Genomic DNA, 25,389 nt, shown 5'->3' on the forward strand with positions numbered 1-25,389 from the left:
GACAAACCCCTTACAATGTATATAAACTTGAAACGCAAGCACAATAATCCATTATTAACATTAGCCTCCCTACATCTTAGAACATTATGACACACTTAACAAGTTTGCTGTATACAACAAAAGCGACACCAGTTGCACCACTTCACGGTCATGCTTCATCAGCACTGGAAAGTCTTTTCAGAAGGCCAGGTTAAGAACCAGACAAACAAAAATGCAGAAGACTCTTTTCTTCCCAAATGCAACAAGCAGCAAACACCTCCAACCAATCGGCACAAGCACAGTACCACTCTTTAGTAGTAACACACCCTTTCCTGAAACTTTGTAAGCCATCATTGTTTACCTCCAGGGACAATCTCTTCCTTGCTCTCAGATCACGGCTAAATTCCCTTGCTCCGGTTTCCCCTGCAGGGAAGGAAATGGAGCTACTTATACTTCCTCACCCTTGAATGGCAAACCTAGCAAATAATTTTAAGCAGGGAAGGAGGAAGGAGGAAGAAGGAAGGACCGGCAGAGACTTTATGACCTGATCCGAAGCTGAAGGAGAAATCCTGCAGGTGAAGAGTGTGGGCCACTGGAAGAGGACAGGCTGCCAGCCTGTGGAGATTCAGTCCTAGTTTGGAAAGAGAGGTCTCTGTTTATCCAGCTGCCTCCTCCCCATGCTGCAAATCATGACAGCTCTTTTTTAAAACAACCGAGAGCACTTCCTCTTACAACAGCTACTAGTGAGGGAGGCTACCGCTACAAGGGGCGGGAATGGAAAGCCGGAGACGTGCAGGCTTACTGATCTTGGCTAAGCTGGGGCAAACTGTCTTTTGCTGAATAAAGACTACATGCAAGAGCTATGCTACGTAAGATCAGATTAGTTGTATTTTGTCAGCTCCTGTTTAATACAGAAACGTAAACATAGAGGGGAGAGAACAATGCCACATACCCCAGAAACATGTCTTAATGAACATGTTTGCAAACCCTGCACATTACAAAGGAAAAACCTTAATTCTCAGGACTACGTATACCATAGGATTTTCCTCCCATGCTTTTGGGATGCTTTCATCCTCCTGGTTTTGAAAGACTACACTGGAAAGTCAAAGGGAGGTGCATACAAGATATCTGGAAGTGAAAAAAACTATAAAGAGAGAAATGGAATCTTCCTTAGCTAATTCTTGTTGTATTAAATACTGCTTTTCTGCCCTATAATAGTCCTATATTTTGACCTGATTTTGCTTCAGTAAAAGGTCATCCTCCTGCTTCATTTCCACTCCTCCGTGAGCAATTCTTCCATTTAAATAGACCCTGTTCTCGATGACAGCAGCTACTAACTAGCAAGCGAGGCTGCTGCTAGAAGGGGCGGGAATGGAAAGTTTATCAGTGATGCCTCTTTATCTTGAAAATAAAGGCTGATAAATTATTCTATTTGGGGAAAACAAGCCCAAATAGCAACACACCCTACTCCACGGAAGAGCATTAGTTTCCCTGAAGGCCTGGGGTATTTTCCCCTTTCTTCTCTCTTCTGATGTTTCAAGTCATTTTGCGAGTTATTTGGGGTAGACTGATTCATTTTTCTCAACAAAGAAAACATGGATTACAGTGCGTGCCAGCATATTCTGGTGGGGGGGGGAGGTTAAAGGATAATTTGTAATAGATTCTATAGGGATAACCCATCCTATGGTCACGTTGGTCTTAAAGACTGACATATTATCACAAAACCTTTCTTGAATTATCATCTACCTCATCACTCAAATATTTATATGGGTGGATTTTTTTAAATATATGGATACATACATATACTTTAAACATATCAAAGACTGTCACAAATTAATCTTGTGTGAGTTTTATTTAGTAAAATGTGCACAAAAGTGTTCTCAAATAAGCTTTATTTTTCCTTTTTCCAACTTTTTGCTTCTTTCTCCTTCACCGATATGTATATTTTATCAGTGTCCTTCTCAAAAGCTTTCATCTTTATTAAATATCAAAACTGTACGGACTTTTGTATTCTTTGATAAGGGGAAAAAAAAACCCACATAGGCCTCTCAGCACATGCATTAACCTTTTAACTACATTGCTGAACAATCCTATATTTTTCAAAATCAGATGAATAATCTGTACTGCAGTATCTAAATATTAAAGTAATCCTACTGATTACCCCATATAATTTTTTCAGCCTTTTAAGAGAAAACAATTGGAAAAGCACCATTCTTCATGCTATAAGTGTATTTGCTATGCATGTTGCAGCACTACAGTAATATATCCTGCTAACATATGTGTGAAGTACAAGTGGGTTTTGAAAGAAAAGGTTAAAATGCATCTTTCCCTCACAAAAAAGATTCCGAGTATGATCCCTCCTCTCACTGTTTGGCATTTGCTCTTAAATATTAAGTGTTGTGTAAATCTGGGGTGTCACATGGCAACACTGTTCATCTTACTATTTTGGTTCCCAGTTTCATATCCAATGCGCTGAACTTGCTATTGGAGACAGTGGTCACATGCATGTGAGTCTATCTTTACATGGACATATTTTTGGGGTGCTAATGTGGGGGTGAATCACTGGATGTTATCATAGATATGTGGTATGAAATTCTGAGTAACCCTGAAGTATGTGCTGCAATCACATTTGTTCCAAGAATTAGTCAACTGTCCTTTTGCAGAACAATCTAGCAAACAGAAGTTGAGTGGTTGGAGACCAATTATTACCCAGATTTTAAACATTTCATATTATTACCAGAGACATTGATTTGGGGGTGGGGGGAAAGACTGCTATAAAGTAGCAAAGACTTATTCAATTTTGCTGTTCATTTTAACTGGTTCAGCACAGGATAATTTATACTAATGTATCTTACTATTTAAGAAAGGAAAAAGAGGAGGGGGGCTCATAAATTAGCTATGTGTAAAAAGCCACTATACAATGTTAGCTAGGTTAGTTAGCTAGATAATAATACCTAAGCCTATCACGGCCTGGACAGTCTGTAAGCTGTCATTCTCTTCCTGCCATACCAAATATAAGAGGGAGAAAATGCTAGGCAATTGCCATGGACATGTTCCACTGGTGATCCTGGGGAAAAGCCTCATAAAGAGAATCATTGACCTAAGCAGAGAGATGGATCCAGGTCTAGAGCAGTTATCATTATACAGGAATAAACAATACCAGGTGAAGGTATATGAAGCTAGTAAAAAGCCAAAAGCCATTTTCAAATCCTTAATGAAGGCTGCCTGTGCAGAATGCAAACAATCTTTCATATATCCCAGCTAATACAGTTTCAGGAACATAATATTTCTGTTTATTAAAAAAAGGAAATGTAAAAAAAAGATATACTCTGAAGGCTGCCTGTGCAGAATGCAAACAATCTTTCATAATCCCAGCTAATACTTTCTAATATCTGTTTACTCTGCAGATTTTTAAATTCTTCTATTCTACATAAAATTTTATATACTTTTTCTTACATTTCTTTTCTTTTCCTGTTAATTCTTCTTTCTCTGGTTTTTTTTTTTAAAACTTTTCTTTTTCCATTATTTTGTATTTTATTAGTTTTGGAAATTCAGTAAATTTATATTTAAGAAAGGAAGTATGCTACAACCCAGATAAACAGCAGACAGAAACAGTCTATTAATTTATTTAAATCATTTTATACTGCCTTCTGCAGGCCAGTTCACAATTGGTCTTAAAAACAATAAACAATTCTTAGACCTTAAAAACAGTAAAATAAAAAAAAGTTGATAGTATCAACAGAGCTAACCATTACAGCAAAACTAAACAAAAAAGCACAGATTCAAAATAAGAATTAAAACCTCTTGTAAGTAAAAATATTATCAGCTGGTATCATTTGTTAGGCAACATTTGAAAAGTTTTTCAAATGGCAATACCATAGTAAGAATACCCTTTCCTTGTTGCCAATCCATCTCACCTTAGACAGACTTCAAGAAAAAAAGGGCTTCTAAATGTAATACAGCAGGTTAATAAGAGGAAAGATTTAATTAAGATAGCAAATCTAAAATGATCCACATGAATCAGTTTAGTGAAAATAAAATACATAAAAGTGAAATGTTAGTTGGATACAGGTCCTTTCTTGATGTTCATGAAAAATTGGACTGTAATTATCTCTTTCCCAATTCAGACAAAATCATTTTTCAGACCTCATTTTTAAATTCTGACATAAAGAAATAAAACAGAATATATTGGAATTTCTGAGCAGACTTCTTATTGTCACTGGGACAGTTGTCTTGTGAGAAAAAAATGCATCTAAAAAAAATTATCTCTGCTTGCTGCAGACTCTTAGGGCACTGGTGACAATGAGGCATCCCTATATAATCCACTTCAATCATAATTTAAATAACAAAAATAAAGATAAATGGGAAGTTATTTTTCATTTTCTTTCTATCTCCTTTTCCATCTGTAGCATGTCTTTTTAGACTAGAAGCCTGAGAACAGGAAATGCCTGTCTTTTATTATTAGATAACCTGCTGTGGAATATTTTTTAAAAACACTTAAATATATCAAACAAATACATTTTTTCTTAAATTTTCTAAGCCAATTCTGTAAGTCGCACTACTTTTGCTTAAGGTCATGAGGAGCACAGGAAAAAAAAAAGAATTGGATAGGCCAGGGGTAGGCAACCTTGGCTCTTTTATGACTTGTAGACTTCAACTCCCAGAATTCCTGAGCCAGCCATGCTGAGGGGAAAGGGAGAGATTTCCAAGCTGAGCCATGCTGGCTCAGGAATTCTGGGAGTTGAAGTCCACGAGTCATAAAAGAGCCAAGGTTGCCCACCCCTGGGATAGGCGAAAGCAAATTACTATCTCTCCACTCATCTTCCTTCATCTCAGTGTCCTCATGAGGTGTTGGCTGTGCCAGCTGGGAATTCTGGGACTGCAGCTCAAAACATCTGGAGAACTCTACAGCGTGCCATAACAATTCACAGAGTTATAACTTGGACTACTTCCATGCAGATTTCCCTGAGCATCTGGGAAGAAGAAAAGGTTTGTGAACATCTAGCAACCTGGTGAGGAACGTGACTCCCAAAGCTGGCAGAAGCAAGCATTCACTTGACCTTTTCAGAGCCTCCACCCACTTTTCTCCAACTGAAAGGTGATTATGCTGGGTAAACAGATCTGTGGTTGACTCATCAACATGCAAATTTCAGAAAGAGGTTTCCTGAGTAAAATGAAAGAACAGGATTTTTTTTTTTTTAAAAAAAAAGTAGGTTGCCTCTGTCTAATAAAATTGAAAAAGTGTTATTAGAATATGTTTTTCTGGTCAAAATAAATTATAGGAAGGACAATAGAGAAGAGAATGTGCATCCTGGCTATCAAAAAATTTAACTCATAAAGCACTAATTGAATTCATGATATCCATAACGTTTTTAGTATACCAGCATACCTCAGAGATATTGCTGGTTGTATTCCATTTCAATAAAGCAAATATTGCAGTAAAGTGAGTCACACAATTTTTTTTGGGTTTTCCAGTTCATATAAAAATTATGTTTATACTATTATTGCAGTTTATCAAATGTGCAATAGCATTATTTTAAACAAACAATCTACATACCTTAATTAAAAATATTTTATTGCTAAAAATGCTAATCATCATCTGAATCTTCAGCAAGTTATAATCTTTTTGCTGATGGTAGTCTTGTAAAAAACCCCACAATATTTGCACAGAACAATAAAGCAAAGCACAACAAAATAAGGCAGGCTTTCACATGAATGTCCTAAAGCCATGGACTGCAACTTTTTCAATATCAAGAGGCGTATTTGGCTTTTAAGCAGTGGGCTTAAAGAAGCACACTCCAAAACTTGGAGGGATTAAGACAAAAACTATAATTTAATTTAATTTGATTTCATTATAGTTAAACATTTAGTAGAATTGCTCTCATATGTGGCATTTAAATCATTTTCTTATGTCTTTTTACAAATTATTGTAATGAGCTTCGGAATCATTGGGGGCCATTCCATGACTTCTCTGAGCTAACACTGGGGCCTTAAACTATGCATCTAAAGAAAGGAACTGATAGATTACCACAAAATTAATTCATGAGTTTACAACTAACATTTTTGAGAAATAGTTGGACTGAATTTTTCTTTATAAATTCATCAACTTATTAACCAGTGGAAATTAGGTATATTGTTAACATTTTTTTATTGGATCATGTTTTATTCAATTGGCCCCAGATTTTGATTCATATGTAATTCATAGAAAAGATGAAATCTGCAGTAATTATTCACAATTACATTTATTTGCATACTGACTTGACTGGGATCATATGGACTGTGCTCAGCACAATTTGCACGATAGTTTAATTACAATAACCATGATTATATTCCAGCAGTAAAGTAATTCAGTATTTCCTGACTTTCCATGTATATACTAGAGTTCAAGAATTTATTATGGTCTTACAAACATGCTATTATTAATCTCCAATCCATCACAAATTAAGGAAGCACAGTTCGTACATACATATATTATTGTTCTTTTAATTTACCCTTGTAATAAATACCCCTACTATTAGAGGAGAAAGACAAAACAGAAATAATGTGCAAAGGTTGCTGTCTCAACCCACTTTCCTTTTAGAGAGAACTCTGTTTGTTATATTTTTATCCCATCTTTCTCCAAAAAGCTCAAGGTGACATACATAACACCTCCTCCTCTAATTTATTTTCTAAAGAAAAGATTTCCCCCCAGGATTTTCCTCCCAGGATTACTATTGTCTATGCCAGGGGTAGGCAACCTCAGCTCTTTTATGATTCATGGACTTCAACTCCCAGAATTCCTGAGTCAGCTTGGCTGACTTGGGAATTCTGGGAGTTGAAGTTCATGAGTCATAAAAGAGCCGAGGTTGCCTACCCTTGGTCAATGCAATGAAAGGAAAAGAAGCTAAGGAGAAAAAGGTGGGAAGAATAACAATTCCATAGAACAGTGATGGCGAACCTTTTAGAGACTGAGTGCCCAAACTACAACCCAAAACCCACTTATGCATCGTCGAGTGTCGGGTGGGTGTGGCCCATTGGGTGGGTGTGGCCATTGGGTGGGTGTGGCCAATTGGATGGGTATGGCTGCAGTGGTAACGACAGACTGGGTGGGACTAAAAAGTTCAATCAATCAATTCCAACTTTGTAAGATCTTTTTTTTTCCCCGCGAGAAGTTGAAATTGACTGACTGAACCTTTTTTTTTTTTTTTTGCACACGGCAGCAGAGGCCTAAAGTGAAAAGGTTTTATAAAACCCAGCTGAAGGTCTAGGACTGGGGTGACGGTGTGCGTGCCCACAGAGAGGGCTCTGAGTGCCGCCTCTGGCACCTGTGCCATAGGTTCGCCCCCACTGCCATAGAATAAGAACTCCCAGATTAGAGCATTTTTGAAAATAAAAAAGTATATTGGAGATCTTTTAACTTGGTGCTATCTTAGAGCATATTCATTACAATTCCAGAAGGCAAGCATCATAGCATAGCACCAAAATTGGGAGATAATAAACTTGACATTAAAACTAATTGGTTTTTTTTTCTTAGCTGAACATTTTTCCTTAAAAATTCATTAATTCTTCAGTTGCTCCTTAACCTTATTTAAAGGTTAGGAGGTAAATTTAAAGTTAGTCCTTTTCCTAAAAAACATTCAGAAGTTTGATAGAGACTGAAACTACATTTTCATCTCTCACAGCCCCAAATCAGTTGTGCATGTTGGGAGAAGAAGAAAAAAAAGAAATTCACAGGACTTAACAAATGATTTCCTAAATAAATGCAAATTGGAAACAACTTCCCAGATATGAAGATGGAGGTGCCATTCTCAAAAAATGTGTGGGTCCCACCCAGGACAACCAGATATTGACATCATACAGTTAACTACAATCTTTTAGACAAAGGTAAATCAATCATATATGGTTCATTTGCATCTGACCTCCTACAGTCAAAGATGCTGTCGTTGTTTTTGCCACAGTCCACATGCAAGTAACTACACTGCTAATTTCATGAAAGAACTGGCCTTATTTTAGAGCATAAATAGATGCAAGACAATAGCTTCAAACAAGCTTGGCTCAAAGGAATTGTACTTTTTATATAATATAGCATTTTAAAAAAGATTTAATATGTGCATTCAACAAATATATTTTAATTATATGTAGCAGATGGAGAGGATTGTTCTGTGCTATTTTTATTAGCATACAGGATATGGCATAGCCAGTCACAGACTGTCTCTTTTTAATCCTTTCTCTTTAGTTTTTAAAAGCTGCCCTACAAATTGAATTTATTCCAAACATTTGGGATACGTTCAAAGACACATTTAAGCATTCAAGTGACACTGTGCAACATATTATCTGTTCCACTGAAAAATTTCTGTTTTGGAAATCATTATAAGTGATCATCGAAGCAAGTAAGCAAATAAAAATCTAAGGAGCAATTCCATGCATGCTGATTTGGGAGTTAAGATTCGTTCTTATTCTATTCTTTAATTCTCTGAACACTATTAAAATTAGACTTAATACTGTACAATTAATACATCCAAGTAAAGTGATGATGCTTAGTGTCCAAATAAAAAGAAACCTGGTTGTTACAAATTTCTTTGTATGTCATAAACAAATGTGTTCTTTCCTTTGGTTCTAACAAGCAGTAAGAAAAAAAGAGGATTCCAAACAGTTAACCTAAGCATAGCTCAAATATAGTACATTTACATGTTTTAATCACTTCTTAAATTAAAGACTCCCCGCTTGATTAACAAGCAAGTAAACATTAAGAGTATTTGAACAAGTTCTTATAATATAAATACTTGGAAAATTTGCAATGACTAAATATTTTAAACACCTCGACAGTCATCCTCCATGGGGTAGGGAGGAAATAGGGCCCCATATGCACATTTCCTAAAAATCAAGTAAGTTTCTTGCTTTAGAACTGCTATTGTTATTTATATGCAACTTTAGTCGATAGACGAAGACTTATTCAACTACTCCAGGGGTCTTCAAACTTGGCCCTTTTATGACTTATGGACTTCAACTCCCAGAATTCCTCAGCTAGCATGCCTGGCTGAGGAATTCTGGGAGTTGAAGTCCACAAGTCATGAAAGGGCCAAGTTTGAAGACCCCATTTCTAAGATAAGCCTGGCTTGGTTCAACAGCACAACTGGATCAGGTGCTAGCTAGTCTCTGAACTATTAAGCTAGAACAGGGGTAGACTCGTAGACCTCAACTCCCAGAACTCCTGAGCCAGCCACTTTTCATTCTTGCACATCAAAGGCAGTCTTTGTGATCCTCAATACACTCATTTGCTGTCCATGATGCTGCTGCCAGTACTTCAGTGAAGGAGCAAAAAAACCGGACCAAATCACACATACATGCATTTTGTTAAAAAAAAAAAATCCTGTTATGCAAGAATTCTCCAAAGAATGATAAAGTATTCTCCACCAACAGAAGGAGACTATAGACTCTCTCACACTGATTTAAAAGTATTTTCCCCTTCCCCAAACCAACATTGGCATAAAATGTCTTTCTAGGCTTCAGCAAAATCCTAACAGTAGCTAGCAGCTGCTATTAGTGCAGGGTTAATTGTATTGACCCTAATAACAGGGAGCTCCCAGGAGGGAAGCAGGCAAGTTCTCATTAATGGCTTCTCTTTTTAAATGAACTTCCCTGAGAGCAAGGCTGAGTGTCACGGCAGAGGCTAATGAATAAATGCTATAGAAGGTACTGCGCTCTACAAAGGAATTCAACAGTATTGTCCTCCCCTCTTCCCAGGGATGCATCTGCAGGGATTTTCTCCCATAGGAATCATTCTGACAATGACCTGACTCTATTAAATGAAGAAGAAACAAAGAAAGGTGTGATTAGCTATGAATACTTGCAAGGAAACCATGATTAATGAAGTGAAATTATGTAATGCAATGCATATGAACTCACTTTCTCTCTCTACGATCTGAGCCAAACTGGTGAAGTAAAAAAAAAAAAAACACTGCTTACCAGAACACTATACGGTTGAAGACAACAACAATATCGCTTTTGATATTAAAACAAAACCTAACCTGTCAAAAAGATCCATACAGCCGAAAAACATCATTTTCCCTTTAGTGTTTAAAATTCAGCATTACACCTACCACACTATTTCTAAAGGCCCAAATAAGATGATAACTCTTAAATAAACGTCTTTGCCAACCTGATACCCTCCAGATGTATTGGGACTGCAAATCTCAACAACTCATTAGAGTTCTGTAGTATTGATTTTATTTTCTGTTCTACACGCTGATGAAATTGCAATTCAAGCTTTCTATATGACTTTTCCCCAGCAGCTTTGTAACACAATAAAAAGGTAGGGCACAGAACGAAAATAAGCAGCATCATATAATCCAAAGATCATTAAAACAGGGCTGCAACTGAGTTGCAGCTGTCAAAAAGCACAGAATTATGTTATCAGAGAAAAGGTGATCCAGAGGGATTTATGATTTACAGCATTAAAAAAAAATCCAATGAGATGCAGAAGAAATAATACTCCCCTGTGCCCATTTCCTGGCATAAACACAGAGCTGTTTCCATCATGAATCTTGTCTGGAAAGCAGACTGGAACAGATCTAAAGCACTGATTTCCTTCCAGGCTGCCAGAAGCTGAGATACTAATTCTTTTTCCAGTTTTACACTGGCAGTAGATAACTCCACCAAAGATCTTTTTTTTTTTTTTTAGTACAGATTTTACCACTGGATTTTTAAAAAAGCAAGACTTATGGTTTTTATGAGACAAGCAAGTTTTTGAGAAATATACCCTGCATATTTCACATAAGCTGAAAGGTAGCTAAAACAATATGTCCACATCATGTCTAATCTGCATCCATTCTTTGGCTTAATTGTGCAATGGCAAATCCAAATGAATGCGATTTTACCTACAAAATACAATGTACACTGGTTACAGTGGACTTTCTAAAATTCAGTCAATACAGTATACTGTGTTACCTGAGCATCTATGAAAAGATCTTACTTGCTAGCTTTGGTTAGTAGCATTCTGCAAAAAATGAGGATAGAGTTGCTACTCTCCCAGTCACAGAAAAAAAAATATTCCAATAACATTACACTGTTGTTTGGTTCTGCTTATCACAGAATTTCTATCTTTTGTACCCTAGAAATTGACCCTGCTGTTTTACTGTCACACCTAGGGAAAATACTAGGGAACATACAGTATGTGATTCCATAATGGGTTGAAAAATGTTTGGATTTATTTATTTATTTGTTCATCACATCTCCACTCCACATCTAACCTAAGTGACTCTGAGCGACAACAAACTTCTCATAACATAAAACATAAATAAAACGGAATGAAAAAAAGATCGGAATAAAGATATTAATAATATAATAATAATAATAAACATATTAAAATATGTTTTTAATATCTTTTAAAAGTTATTAAAAGTGAAAGAGTGAAAAAGTTAACAGGGCGGAGAAAACATCCCCATGACACCAACCATCAATAGGGTTTTACAGCACCCTCCGAACCCACCCCCCCCCGTGCCATTTGGCAGAACCAGGTCTTCATACTCTTTCTGAAGGCTAGAAGGGTGGGAGTGGGGCTGCTCCACCTCTAGGAGTAAGTTTTTCCACAGGACACATCTTGCAATGGCAGAGAAGGCTCTCTTCCTGGACTCTGCCAGTCAACATTCTACAACTGATGAGATCCGCAACATATCCCCCCTGCCTGACCTGGTGGAATGGACTGATATAATTGGGATGAGACAGTCTATCAGGTAACCTGGTCCCAGGCAGTGAAGGGCTTTAAAGGTGATAGCCAACACCTTGAATTGGACCAAGAAGCAACCTGGCACCTAATGCAGCTTGAATAGCAGAGGTGTCATATGTGCATCCCTAGGAGCACCCAAAACTGCTCAAGCCACTACATTCTGAACCAGTTGTAGCTTTTTGATATTCTTCAAGTGTAGCCCCATGCACATGTAGAGTACACTGCAATGTCCATATGGGGGAATCACAAAGTATGAGCAACTGAAAGAAGGTCCTCTAGCTCCAGGAAACGGCGTAACTACAGTAAAAGGCAAATATGAGCAAAGGTCCTCCTTGCCACAATTGCCACCTGCTCTTTGAGCAGGAATTGTGAATCTAGGAGGACCTCCAGATGAGGCACCAGATCTGTCTCAGGGAGTACAACCTCATCCAAGATTAAAGATGGTAAACCCCAGATAGAGAGGACCTCCCTACCCAAAGCTACTCTGTCTTACCCAAATAGAGAGCAACAGGTTCAGATGAAGCCTGTTGTTCTCCATCTAGATTCCCACAGTCCCCTGTGCCACTCCTTGGAGACCATTCTACTGACAGTCCAAGTCAATAGAAGATTGAGATGGAGGGAATGAAGCAATGAAGTCAAGACATTTCTTTGACTAAGTGAGGTCCTGAATCTTGATCATTCTGGTTCAAGTCAAACCATAGCCATTTCTCTGGATCCTTAGCGGAGCAGCATGAAAAACCTGATCCCCACAAATAATAAAGCTCACTATATTTCAGTAAAGCCAATATAAAACTTAATGACTATTAATGAACTTAATGAGGGTCCTTGGTGCTCTTTCAGCTTTCTTGCAGATATTTCATTACCCAAACTAGGTAACAACAAGTTCAAAGAGTACCAAGGACCCCTCATTTCAACCCTGAATTAACCCTTTTTTGGTTAATGAACTTAAATGAACAGTATCAGTGTAAAGATTAACCAAATAAATTAAGCATCCTCCAATAAAATATCCTTAACAATTAATCATGAATGCAAACATAATTCCACATTTTAAAAAAATGTATGAGAGTGCACACATAAGCACACACACTTCAAATCGGCACTTTTAACTCTGACACTGAACACTGTTGTCTGACCCAAAAGCCAGCAAGACATGCAGAGTCCATAAAGCATCTTTGGATCCAAGCCCCAAGTTAGTGCAGGTTCTAGAGAGGTGCGAAGCTTTGTTCAGCAGTAGTTGGAACTACAGATAGCAGCATTACAAAGCTTGGGCAAGCTAGTAAAAATACCACATACTTATATACTGCTGGCCTGTGCTTTATCCTGTGGACTCCCCAATGACCAGGTTGGCTGTCCTGAGGACAAGACAGGACATCCCTGTGAGACAGGTGGAGTCTGGGAATACAAAGAGATAAGTCAGCATAACCAAGTCATGTCTCTCATTATGACACACTGTTTTCTTTCTTTGAGCACATGCATGTATCCACACACAAACGAAATACAGAAGGAGTACAATTCAGCAGACAATTCTCTTTTTCTATTCTGAACTAAGGCTAGTTGTTCTCTTTTCTAAATACGCCCAAATAAGCACTCCTAAACTAGGAATGACCAACACCAGAGACTATAGGGCTACACTTCAACTGTTAACTTTGTGAAGTGTCAAAAGAGTCCATCTGTTGACATAACATATGGCCTTCTAATTTTGTTGCACTGAGAGTTCAGGATGAGAAAGGGAGCAGGAAGGCCCATCTGGTGCATTATCCTGGTATGTCAGAGGCCATCTGGTACATTATCTTGTAAGGCTAGGCCAGAGGGGAGTGGGGAGCTACATGTGGCTGGGGGCTGCCAACATGTTATTTTACCAAATAAAACCTCATTTGAAATTAATCTGGATATTCAAAGGATAACAGAACCTACAAGTGGACTAAAGGCAAAAAAAAGAACAGAATGGTTAAGGAAAACAAAGGAAAAAGATGGTCCATGACTAGTTCTGTCTCACCCACTGTTGACTTTAGTCCCATATACCAGTAGTCCCCAACCATTGTGGCTTGGTGGCCCCATGGGGGGGGGAGAGGGGAACCGGGCCATGTGAGTGGAGAGGCCGGTTCGCACTCAACTCCACTCATGCTGTTTGCACAAGTGGACCTGCACACATCCGTGCCAGCCCGCCGCTCATGCAAGTGGAGCAATGTGTGTATGTGTGTGCTGGCCCACCGGTCAAATAGACCAGTTACAAATAGGCCATGGCCCACTAGTGGCTGCAGCCCAGAGGTTGGGAACCCCTGCCATACACAGCCTCCAATGGATTATTCCCACAACACTATATGGCTGATATAAAAAGATTCCTCCTCCCTACATTATCTAGTCAATGATTTGTTTTATAGTGGCCAACTATGATACCTCTGAACCCAGAACACTGACAATCTTATCCTGTTTGAATCTGCAAAGCAATTTCCTTATGCACTCTTAAGAAATGCTGCCTTTTATCTATATCAGTGGGTTGTTGTTGCAAGATTCTAACACAGTGGTTCTCAACCTGTGGGTCGGGACCCCATTTGGGGTCGAACAACCATTTCACGGGGGTCGCCAAACAAGGCTGTCCGCCATTTTTTCCCCCTTTTCTTTGGCCACGCCCCTGGCACCCGGTGATGTATAAGTGGTTGGGGGTCACCACAACATGGGGAACTGTATTATGGGGTCACGGCATTAGAAAGGTTGAGAACCACTGCTCTAACAGAAGTATTCATAGCAAAACACTAATGAATAGCCAGAAATACTATGCAAATAAATGGGATTGGTTTCAAATTTATGTATAGTTCGATTACAAATTACTCATCACAAGTCTGGGATTGAAGAAAACTTTAGACTAATTAATCATACATTCCTGAACATTGTATTCCCAATGATGTACTGAAACTTGTATTTTCAAAAACTGGACAGACAGTACTTAATAAGAAATGGTATCTTCTCCTGCTATTACAAAGAATATTTTCCTCTTCTAAGCTGTTGTCTGACAAAGTATGTTCATCATATTTAAAGTAGATTTTTGCTCCACATTTATTGCCATGACACAATAACTGTAACTTGAACAATTAATCCACTATGATCAACTAATATCTTAATTTAGCTGCTGAAATAGGCCACAAAGAACTCTAATGTTTCTCTTTTGGGAAAGAATCCCAGCTGCTTTCTTATAAATCCAAGCACAACACACAATGCAGTAGCAGTTAATAAAGTCAATAGGAAGAAATAGAAAATGCTTTTCTCACCACTAGGTGGAGGCAGTTCCCCACTGAACTGATGTTAGTGAAAAAGTAACATCTTCCAGTGGCTCTGTGGACACATTTGAAACCTCTTTTAACCTGGGCACGTGACCCAGATACCTCAGAAAAGAGGAATCGGGTGGCAACTCTAATATGGGATGGTAAACTACCCCCCCCCCAAAAAAAACCTCTGATCATTACACCAGCTCCAACTTCTGCTGCTTATTATCTGTGGCATAGATATTGATTTGTAATTGAAATACACTGGGACAAGCTCTCAGGCCTCCCACTGTATGAAGTGACCCTGAAGCATTGCCTAACCAGAGCTTGTACAAACAAAACCAAACTAGTGAGGCTGCTTTTGACCAACAAAATAGTTCCATCTCTAACAAATATAGAGAGAATTCTATTAAAGACAACAGACTTTAACTCCAATGTTGCACTAAAACTTCCGTTTGAGTAAACTATGTTAGCCAAATCAGATGGAGATTAATAAATTAATAACATTTTCTATGCCATAACTATCTTTAGTTTCTCAAAGGAGATTAATGCCCATATCATCTATTTACCCATGTAGAGAGTAAAAACGTGTCAGTGGCAAAAATTTGCAAAAACCATTACCACAGCAAAAAAGAGCTAAAGCATTTTTTTTAACCCTGAGAATCAAGATAATATTTGGAGGCAGCTAAGGCAGAGACCTCCCTGATTCACTGGCCTAGGAGAAATTCTGTCGTAACCAAACTCATTAAAGTGTAGTTCTGTTGTTCCCATGGAGTTCTGATCTGATCTACCTAATGGAGAGCTAACTGTTTATGAGTTCTTAAGAATAATTTTCATCTAGAAATTAAAAGACAGCCTTTGCAAATTAAGAACTGGGTTTATAGATAAGAGAAGGAAATGTACCATTTTGGAAAATGTTGTGACTTACTAGCATCAGGTTGGCCAGTTATCAGTGGAAGAACCAGCTCTAGGGAACTTTTTTGGTCTTTCCCAATTCACTGGATGCTTTTGGTTGCCTAAAGGGAAAATGTTATGGCACTCACAGTTCTACGTTAACCAGTGCATAATGGATGCTACCAAAGCATTCTTCATAGAAAGTGGCATGAGATGGTAAACTCTTTTAGCTACCATCCCTTTTTAGGACCTTTACAGATCGTCCAATATTATGCTGCAATCCCACATTTTTCTGCTGATTAACTATACCAGCTGATTAACTATTAACAATTAATTGTTATAAGATACCTCAGAGATTGGCATACAATCTGCCTTCCTTAAAGCAACAATACTGAGACGGTCAAATATGTGCTGTACCCACTTCTGTGATATTATGATAGCACTGTCCCGTCTCCCTGTGGTAAGGGGTGATTTTATATTTAAATGCAGCCTCCAGGGCAAAAAGATTGCCTACCAAGGGGAGACTTATGTTTACTGTCATCTGCTCATTATCTCTTCAAAGTATCACCTCAAAATCCAGTTAGCCAATTTTCAAAGATACTCATTTTCACAAATGAAGGCAAATTGAATATATATTCAATTTCCCTGAAAAACAGCTCCTGGGTTGACAATTTCTCCATGGAGGTCTATCTGCACTGAAAGTAAACAGCTGGAACTCCAAAGTATTTCTCTCACTGAGCTAACAAATATATCACACTGTCAACTACCAAGTTCTATTAAATCAAAAAGAAAAAAAAACGAACTTTAGCAAAGGAAAGATTCTAAGATAAGACAATCTTCAATGAGTTGAAAAATCGATTGATATAAAAAGGATTTGAGTGTCTGTAGCCTCCTCTGACTCTGGAGCAGAACTGAGCTATCTGAATTCTCAGGAAACAATATCAACAGAATGAAACAAGAAGCATAATAAACTCTAAGTTTCAAATAGTTTCATATATAATTTTAAAATAAGATAATGGGGCAACGGTCTCAATAATAGCCAATTATGCCCTATACAGAACCATTCTGGATTAAGTTTCACACATACAGAATGATTATGTTAACCAAATCAGCGATAACCTTGGCTGAGATTTTTTTTAACAAGTGAAAATCAGTTAATTCAGAATCCAGAACAAGCTTGTTACATAAACAGTCACTATGGATTGATTGATTGATTTTTCATTTTGTAAGGAAGAAAATAATTTAGATATCTTTATTTAAAGTAACTCTGAAACATAATATTTTCCAGTATTTAAACTACAATAATCTGTCAACCACAAAAGTTTTTCCTAACATATGCAAGAAAAGTAATTATTTGGAGTGCAGAATACAGCTACTAAAGATCAGATACAATACTAGTGTGGAGTGAGGGATCCCACTTCCATCACACTTTCTTTTCAATAAATCTTCTAAAATCTGAATACTTTAAAGTAATAAACACCCAAAGGTTCACATAGATCTAAACATACAAACTGTCTGACTTCATTATGTGCATTGAAAAGATACTATCTGATACAAGGCTGAAGGGTAAATTCAATATTCTGACATGCTGGTGTTGATTATGCAGAGAAGGGCCAATATGTACAGTATTATTTTGTGGAGAGCAGTAATTTTGAATTTAGTTTGCCTAACAGAGTGATGACAAGGAAGGAGGAAAAACAGAAATACTTAATACTTCAAAATCTTACCATTTGGGTTCCAATGAAGGCCGTAACCAATACTGGCTATTTTAAAACAACTTTGTATTTTATCAGACAAATACTCTTTGAAAAAAGTTAAAATCCTGGACAATATTGCTACCTTTTAGTTGGATCCTGGACCCTCTACTCATAAATAAGAATAAATGTTCATTTTAGGGATGAACAACCAAGACAAAACATACTGGGGGAAAAAAAGATTTCTCTAGAGATCACCAATTACCCAGAAGTCTTTGTCTTTACGCAGTCTGCATTTGCTCTGTTCTAGGTAAACATTTCTAGTTTAATGCTCCTTGATTTGCCTTGGTTGTTCACCCTAAAATATGCAACTTCGCCTTATGTTCCAAATGGAAACATCATGATGTTCAGGTTAAAAGTATTAGAAACCAACATTCAGGCCAACTCCAGCCATAAAAGCTCACTGGGCCACCCTTTCTCTGTTCAACTCATACCACAGAATTATTGTTACAGAGAAAAACAGGAAGAGGAATGCTATACACTCTACAGTAGGGGTAGGCAACCTTGGCTCTTTTATGACTCATGGACTTCAACTCCCAGAATTCCTGAGCCAGCATGGGAGTTGAAATCCATGAGTCATAAAAGAGGCAAGGTTGCCTACCTCTGCTCTAGAGGTAATAATAAAGGAGAATATTTGTAGTTCAGGGTTGACAAGAGAGGTCCTTGCTGCTCTTCGAGCTTGCTTGTTTTCTTGCAGATGTTTCATTACCCAAATGAGGTTACATCATCAGTGCTAGTCTAGAGATAATCCTCTAGAACACGGGTGTCAAACTCGCCACGTCACGTGATGTGTCGCGACATATCGCGCCTCTTTTTGCATTGCCGGCAATGAGGTGGGCGTGGCTTCAGTATGATGAAACTGGCCCGCGGGCTGGCAGTTTGACACCCCTGCTCTAGAATGTAATCCTTGCTTAAAGACCTGTCACTTGACAACAGTTTGAACTTATGAAGGACTTCTCAAAAGGTACTTACAACTTCCGAAGTTCCCATAGCTGCCCTGTTATGTGATTGCCTTTAGGGTGCTCAGCACCTGGCTTGCAACTGGCTGCATCAACAGTATCAAGGTCACATGAAGTGTTAGTACCACATGTTGCTTTGGTTAAGAACACACTTGAGATACTGCATCCATTTTGGTCACCACAATGTAAAAAAATATGTCCAGAGAAGAGCAACAAAGATGATTAGGGGGCTGGAGGCTACAACATATGAAGAATGGTTGCAGAACTGGGTATATCTAGTCTGGTGAAGAGAAAGACTGAGGTTGACATGATAACAGTCTTCCAATATTTGAGGGACCGCCACAGAGAGAGAGTAGGGGGTCAACCTATTCGCCAAAACACCTGAGGTCAGGACAAGAAGAAACAGATGGCTTGCCTCCAGAGGTTGTGGGCGCTCCATCACTGGAGATTTTTAAGAAGGGACTGAACAGCCATTTGTATGTAATGATATAGGGTCTCTTGCTTGAGCACAGGGTAGACTAGAAGATCTCCAAGTTCCCTTCTGACTCTGTTATTCTGCATTGATGGCCATTTGCAGGGTCCTGCAATCACATGACTTCAATTCACAACTTTTCTTGCCAGAAAATTACCATCCAGAAAATGGCTATTGCAAGCAATGGGCTGACTTAATAACTGTGGCATTTACTTAACAACCAGGGTGTTTGTTTAACAATTGCCACAAAAATATATGGTAAAATCAGGCGTTGACCCACTTAATGATTGGCATGACTTACAACTGTAATTCTGGGCTGAATTAAAATCATAAGTCAAGGACTACCTGTACTTTGAGCTCTTGAACAAAGCTGGGATACACAGCTAACAATTTTTTTTTTAAAAAAAAATCCCTTAGGGACAATTGTGCAATTTTATAGCTTTCAATTAAACAAATCATTTAAAATGTTCTACTAGACATCTATTAAAATCTGCATTTATATCAAATCAGAATTACTACACATTTTAATATAAACATTGATCTATTATACTATAAATTCATTTATTCTGGCTAGCATATTGTCATAGTGCTTCTTTAAAAGGCTCCTGGTATTATATTTAGTAACTCCAGTTGCTCCACTTCAACAACTATATTTTGCACAATTCTTTGCACAAAGGAATATGCTCCACTCCCCAAAGAAGTTTTTTTTAAAAAAAAAAAAATACACTCCTATAATTCTACAAATATTTCATTACAAGTATTTTTTCATAAGAATTCTTCTGCAAATTTACATAAGAACAATTTGTGGTAAAGAAATTTATGTAGCCCATGTACCCTTGACAATTTTTTCTGGGAGGGGAAAGGGCATGTGAAATTATTGTTCCTCTGGTGCAGAGGTGGGGAATGATAGCCCTTTTATGACTTATGGACTTCAAGTCCCGGAATTCCTGAGCCAACCATGCTGGCTCAGGAATTCTGGGAGTCCCTGAAGTCCCTAAGTCATAAAGGGGCCACTGTTCCCCACCTCTGCTCTAATGGGAAAAAAAACAGCATTTTTTCCCCAAGAGTCATCAAGGACAGTTGATTTTCTGAAAAAAAAAATTCTCAAGGTTTTATAGCTTCTTTCAAAGTTTACCTCTTTCTGGATTGTGATCACATGGAGCTGATTTACAACAGCTGGGATATATACACAACTGGTGGCAGCAGCTTCTTCTTGGGAAAGACTCAACTTATCCCACCTGTTTTTCCAGGACAACTCTGTATAATGTAGGTCGACAATACGATTTTGGATTTTGGGATGTATGGGGTGATCAAGGAGGGGTAGTACCTCTGGTGTAGGGCATGTCGTGCCTCTAGGGCAACTCGCACACCTTTGGTCCCCACCTGACACTCAGCTCTCACCTGTGGCTCCTAGTAGCTGTAACATGCGCAGCGGCCACACCCCGGGCAACAATTTCGACAGGCTGGCTAAACCAAGTTGAGAGTAGCCGCTGTGTCTTCGACACTTGGTGAGTAAGGGATTTGTCTATCCCGAGCATGTGAAGACAGACTCTGGTGGACTGAGCGGATGAGATCTATTAAAATAGAACCAACGGTCATGAAGGCAGTTTCTGCAAGCGACGTGGTACGCTGAGAGCACGGCAAGACACGGAAAATGCCCTGGTCAACCACTGCGCCCAGCCCATCTCCAATTGTCTCGACTTTTGTCCTGCCATTGGAATAAGATGGAATCTGGGAAGAGAGAGTGAGGCTGACTATGCGCACCTCTCCCTCACTTAAATCCAATCCACGCGCAAGTCTTGACATCTTGACTTTCCCTAATTCCGACAAATCTTAAAGTCCTGTGGCAATAGGCGAGCGAAGAAGCAGCAGGTGTGGAATCACTGGGAGCTGTGGACGTGGACCTGCACACAGGCAGCTCAGGTCTAATGGTTGCTTCTTGCTGATGAAGCAACAGCTGGATTCGGTGTCTATCTGAGCGACTGAGCAGCTCTCTTTAGGATCACACTGCTCACCTCCGTAGTATGAGGAAGGGGCTAGAAAATGTGCCCTAAACATTATTGCTTCCTTCAAACCCTGTCCAGCCTACCGCGGTTGGAGGGGATCCCATTTCATGCAGTCGAAATACAAAATTTAAGACGAAACACAAGATGTTACCACTTATTATTGGTACATGGAACATACGTATGCTTCAAGACAATCCGTTAGCAGATCGCCCAAAAAGAAGAACAGCTCTGGTAGCCAGAGAGCTTGCAAGATTTAACATTGACATTACGGCCCTGTGTGAAACTCGTCTAGCCAATGAAGGTCAGTTCACAGAAACAGGAGGTGGTTACACATTTTTTTGGTGTGGACGTAACAGTGACCAACGTCGTGAGTCTAGGAGTTGGCTTAGAGGTTAAGAACCATCTTGTTTGCCAACTTGCCAGTCTTCCTAAGGGTGTGAATGATCGACTCATGACACTGCATCTCCCACTATTAAGTGGAAAGCAAGCCACATTGATCAGTGCCTACGCACCCACAATGACAAATCCAGATGAAGTAAAGGACAAGTTTTATGAAGATCTTGATGCCCTACTTTCATCCGTGAAGCGTACCGATAGGCTGATTTTACTTGGCAATTTCAACGCGAGAGTGGGGTCTGATTATTCTACCTGGGATGGCGTTATTGGTAAAAATGGAATTGGCACGTGTAATAGCAATGGTCTGTTACTATTGAAGACATGTGCTGCTCATGATCTGGTCATTACTAATACCATCTTTCGCCTGCCTACTCATAAAAAGACGTCCTGGATGTACCCACACTCCAGGCACTGGCATCTTATTGATTATGTCACTCCATTAGCAGATCGCAGAGGAAAGACATGCAAGATGTAAGAGTAACTAAGGCTATGCCGAGTGCTGACTGCTGGACTGACCATAGACTCATCATTTCCAAGTTAAATATTCACATCAAGCCAAAGAATTGTCTACAGAGAAACAGAGTTGTGATGAAAAAGATCAACGTCAGTACACTGGAAAACCCTGATGTAGTAGCTTCATTAGTAAAAGATCTTGACAATCAATTCCTGGAGCTGCAAATACAGGAAAATGCTGAGAAGGACTGGGAATGTTTCCGGGACATCTTGCACTCTTCTGCACTTAAGGTTCTTGGACCTTCATATAGGAAGCAGCAGGACTGGTTTGATGAAAACGATGAAGAGATTAAGGCCTTGCTTGCTGAAAAACACCATCTCTACCATGCTCATCAGAATGACCCGTCGTCAACTGCAAAGAAAAATGCTTTTATAAACATTCGCAGGATTGTACAGAGCAAGCTCCGCAAGATGCAGGACTCCTGGTTGAGTGTCAAAGCAGATGAAATTCAGAAGTTTGCTGATAGAGGCGATGTCAAACGATTCTATGAAGCCCTTAGATCCCTGTATGGACCTCAGCCCTTAGGAAGCTCTCCTTTACTGGATTTGAGTGGTGTAACTCTTATCACTGAGAAGATCCTGATTTTACAGCATTGGGCTGAACATTTCCACTTTGTGCTGAACTGCCCATCCACCATCAATAATGAGGCGATTGACAGGATATCCCAGGTGGATATCAACTATAGCCTGGATGCCCTACCATCAGAGGCTGAAACCTCAGGCCATCAGTCAGTGTTCCAGTGGTAAGGCGCCAGATTCTGATGCAATCCCAGCGGAAGTCTATAAGGCTGGTGGTCCTGTGCTTGTTGAAAAACTTACCCAGTTGTTCCGATCTTTCTGGAAACAAGGTTCCATTCCCCAGGAACTGAAAGACACGTTCATCGTGCACCTCTACAAGAGGAAAGGAAATCGACAAGTCTGCGATAATTATAGACGAATATCACTTCTCTCCGTCACAGGCAAGATCTTTGCACAAGTGTTGCTAAATCACCTGATTGACCATGTGGAACAGGGCATACTACCTGAGACACAGTGTGGTTTCGGCAAAGAGCATGGAACGATGGACATGATCTTTGCAGCTCAACAGCTCCAGGAGAAATGTCAGGAGCAGAATCGTGAACTATACACCACCTTCGTGGATCTCACCAAGGCTTTTGACACAGTTAGTTGTGAAGGATTATGGTGCATTATGTCGAAGTTTGGGTGCCCTGACAGATTTATTCTGATGGTACAGCAGTTCAATGATGGCATGGCGGCTCGTGTTCTGAGTAACGGTGGAGCCTCAGAGGCCTTCCCTGTCACTAACAGCATTAAACAGGGCTGCATGCTGGCACCAACCCTGTTCAGCATGATGTTTTCAGCCATGCTGTCAGATGCCTTTCAGAACAGCTCAGTGGGAGTTAATCTGAGGTATAGAACCGATAGGAAATTGTTCAACCTGCGAAGACTTCAGGCTGTCACCAAGGTAAAGGAGGCTGTGCTACGAGATTTCCTCTTTGCTGATGACTGTGCCCTTAATGCAGGATCGGAGAAGGAAATGCAAGCCAACATGGACAAATTCGCAGCCGCTTGTGACAACTTTGGCCTCTTCATCAACACGAAGAAAAGTGAAGTGATGTACCAGCCAGTTCCAAAAGCCCAATATCAAGAGCCTATCATCACAGTAAAGGGACACAAGCTGCAAGCAGTGGACCAATTTACATATCTTGGTAGTATCCTCTCCTATGCAGTGACAATTGACAATGAGGTCAACTGTAGAATTGCCAAGGCAAGTTCTGCATTTGGCAGATTGCAGACTAACGTGTGGGACCGCCATGGAATAAGCCTTGCTATAAGCTTAAAGTTTACCAGGCAGCAGTGCTAACTACCCTGATGTATGCTAGTGAGACCTGGATAGTATACAGGAGGCACGTTAGGCAACTAAACTACTTCCACATGACTTGCCTTTGTAGAATTCTGAGGATTTGGTGGCAGGATAAGATACCAGACACAGATGTCCTCTCCAGAGCAGGCCTATCATCAGTTTACACTCTGTTGATGAAAGCCCAGATGTGCTGGGCAGGCCATGTTGTAAGGATGCCAGATCATCGCATCCCTAAACAGCTCTTCTATGGTGAGCTGTCTCAAGGAAAACGATCGCACGGGGGACAAAGGGGCGTTGTCTTACCTGAACGCCTTTTCTCAGCAGGATGATGTAGAATCCACCGGATGGATTATTATTTTTGACTTAGTCTGCTGAGCAGGAAGGCTGTAATAACCCATCCGGTGGATTCTACAGACATCCTGCTGGAGAATGAAGCGATACAAAGACACGCTGAAAGCTTCTCTTAAGTCCCTGGATATTAACACCATCTCTTGGGAACTTCTGGTGCATGATCGACTGACATGGCGCACCTTGGTGTACCAGGGTTGCCAGACATATGAACACAGAAGGACAATCTTGGCACAAGAGGAGCGAGCACTCCGCAAAGCCAGAGCTGTAAATGCTGAAGTAACAGTGTCTACATTTCTTTGTTCAGTATGTGGCAGAACATTCCGTGCTAACATTGGTCTTATCAGCCACTTACGGACACAACGTTGATGGCCCATAATCCACAAGATGTCAAGGTCCTCATCGAAATCGATGGACGAACAACATTGGATTGGAAAACGCTTAGTATGTATATAGAAGACTGTGTCAGCAGTAAAATGATTAATGACAATGAGTAAATCAATAACCCAAATAGTCACATTGTACTAAAGAATCTGTTTATTCACAATGGTGTACATTAAATAAACAGATGTTTCTTCTTCATATTTCATCTTACTTCCAAATAATTTGGAATCTTGAGACAAAACGTGAACAAGATAAAGGAGAAAAGGGTATGGAACTGAACTATTCAGAGTACTAAACTCTAGTACTGTACTTTTAAATCTGTTTCACATTGCCTGTGATTTTTGATGATTCTCTAGAAATTGCCTGTTTTATTTTGCAGCATATGGACTAGAACCATTATTGTAAAATGAAAGCTGACGTTTTCAGCAGATGCATTCTTTCTGAATCATTTTGCAGGGAGACAGCTCCATTTTTGTACACATATATAGACAAAGCCTGCATACACATCTCCTGTCTTGGGAATTAATCCAATGTTAAAATTAAACTGCACCTAAGAGGAACGCATTCATCTTCCTTAGCTTAACTCAGGGGTAGGCAACCATGGCTCTTTTATGACTCGTGGACTTCAACTCCCAGAATTCCTGAGCCAGCTGGCTCAGGAATTCTGGGAGTTGACGTCCAAGAGTCATAAAAGAGCCAAGGTTGCCTACCCTTGGCTTAACTGCACTACAGAACATTTAAATTGCATATGTTTTCCCTGTTTAAAATACAGATATTCGACTTACAACAGTTCATTTAGTGACTGTTTGAAGTTACGACACTTATGACAGCTTTTCTACACTTTGGAGCGTTACAG

At 39.4% G+C, this 25,389-nt stretch overlaps 1 protein-coding gene and 1 long non-coding RNA gene across 10 annotated transcripts in view; one reads left to right on the forward strand and one right to left on the reverse strand.

Moving 5' to 3' along the window:
• Positions 1-8,916, forward strand: part of LOC120314930 — a 42,782-nt gene extending 33,866 nt beyond the window's left edge. Inside the window, exons 2-3 of the long non-coding RNA XR_005558569.1 lie at positions 4,939-5,077; positions 7,641-8,916. This is a non-coding gene — a long non-coding RNA (uncharacterized LOC120314930). The remainder of the gene's footprint in view (positions 1-4,938; positions 5,078-7,640) is intronic.
• DGKZ (diacylglycerol kinase zeta) overlaps positions 1-25,389 on the reverse strand; it is a 136,081-nt gene that overhangs the window by 70,670 nt on the left and 40,022 nt on the right. For 2 of the 9 annotated variants that reach the window (XM_039358498.1, XM_039358481.1), the window contains exon 2: positions 12,977-13,075. The exons of 3 other annotated variants lie outside the window; for them this stretch is intronic. In XM_039358498.1, coding sequence (XP_039214432.1) covers positions 12,977-13,075 — 99 coding nt within the window. Of the gene's footprint in view, positions 1-340; positions 501-523; positions 1,507-12,976; positions 13,076-25,389 lie in introns of those variants that run through there. 4 more of the 9 variants (XM_039358456.1, XM_039358465.1, XM_039358472.1 and 1 more) reach the window with 4 other exon arrangements.

This window comes from Crotalus tigris, unplaced genomic scaffold, assembly GCF_016545835.1.
Source record: "Crotalus tigris isolate CLP2741 ecotype Arizona unplaced genomic scaffold, ASM1654583v1 scf7180000017576.4783729, whole genome shotgun sequence".
In the NCBI taxonomy this organism is placed as follows: Eukaryota; Metazoa; Chordata; class Lepidosauria; order Squamata; family Viperidae; genus Crotalus; species Crotalus tigris.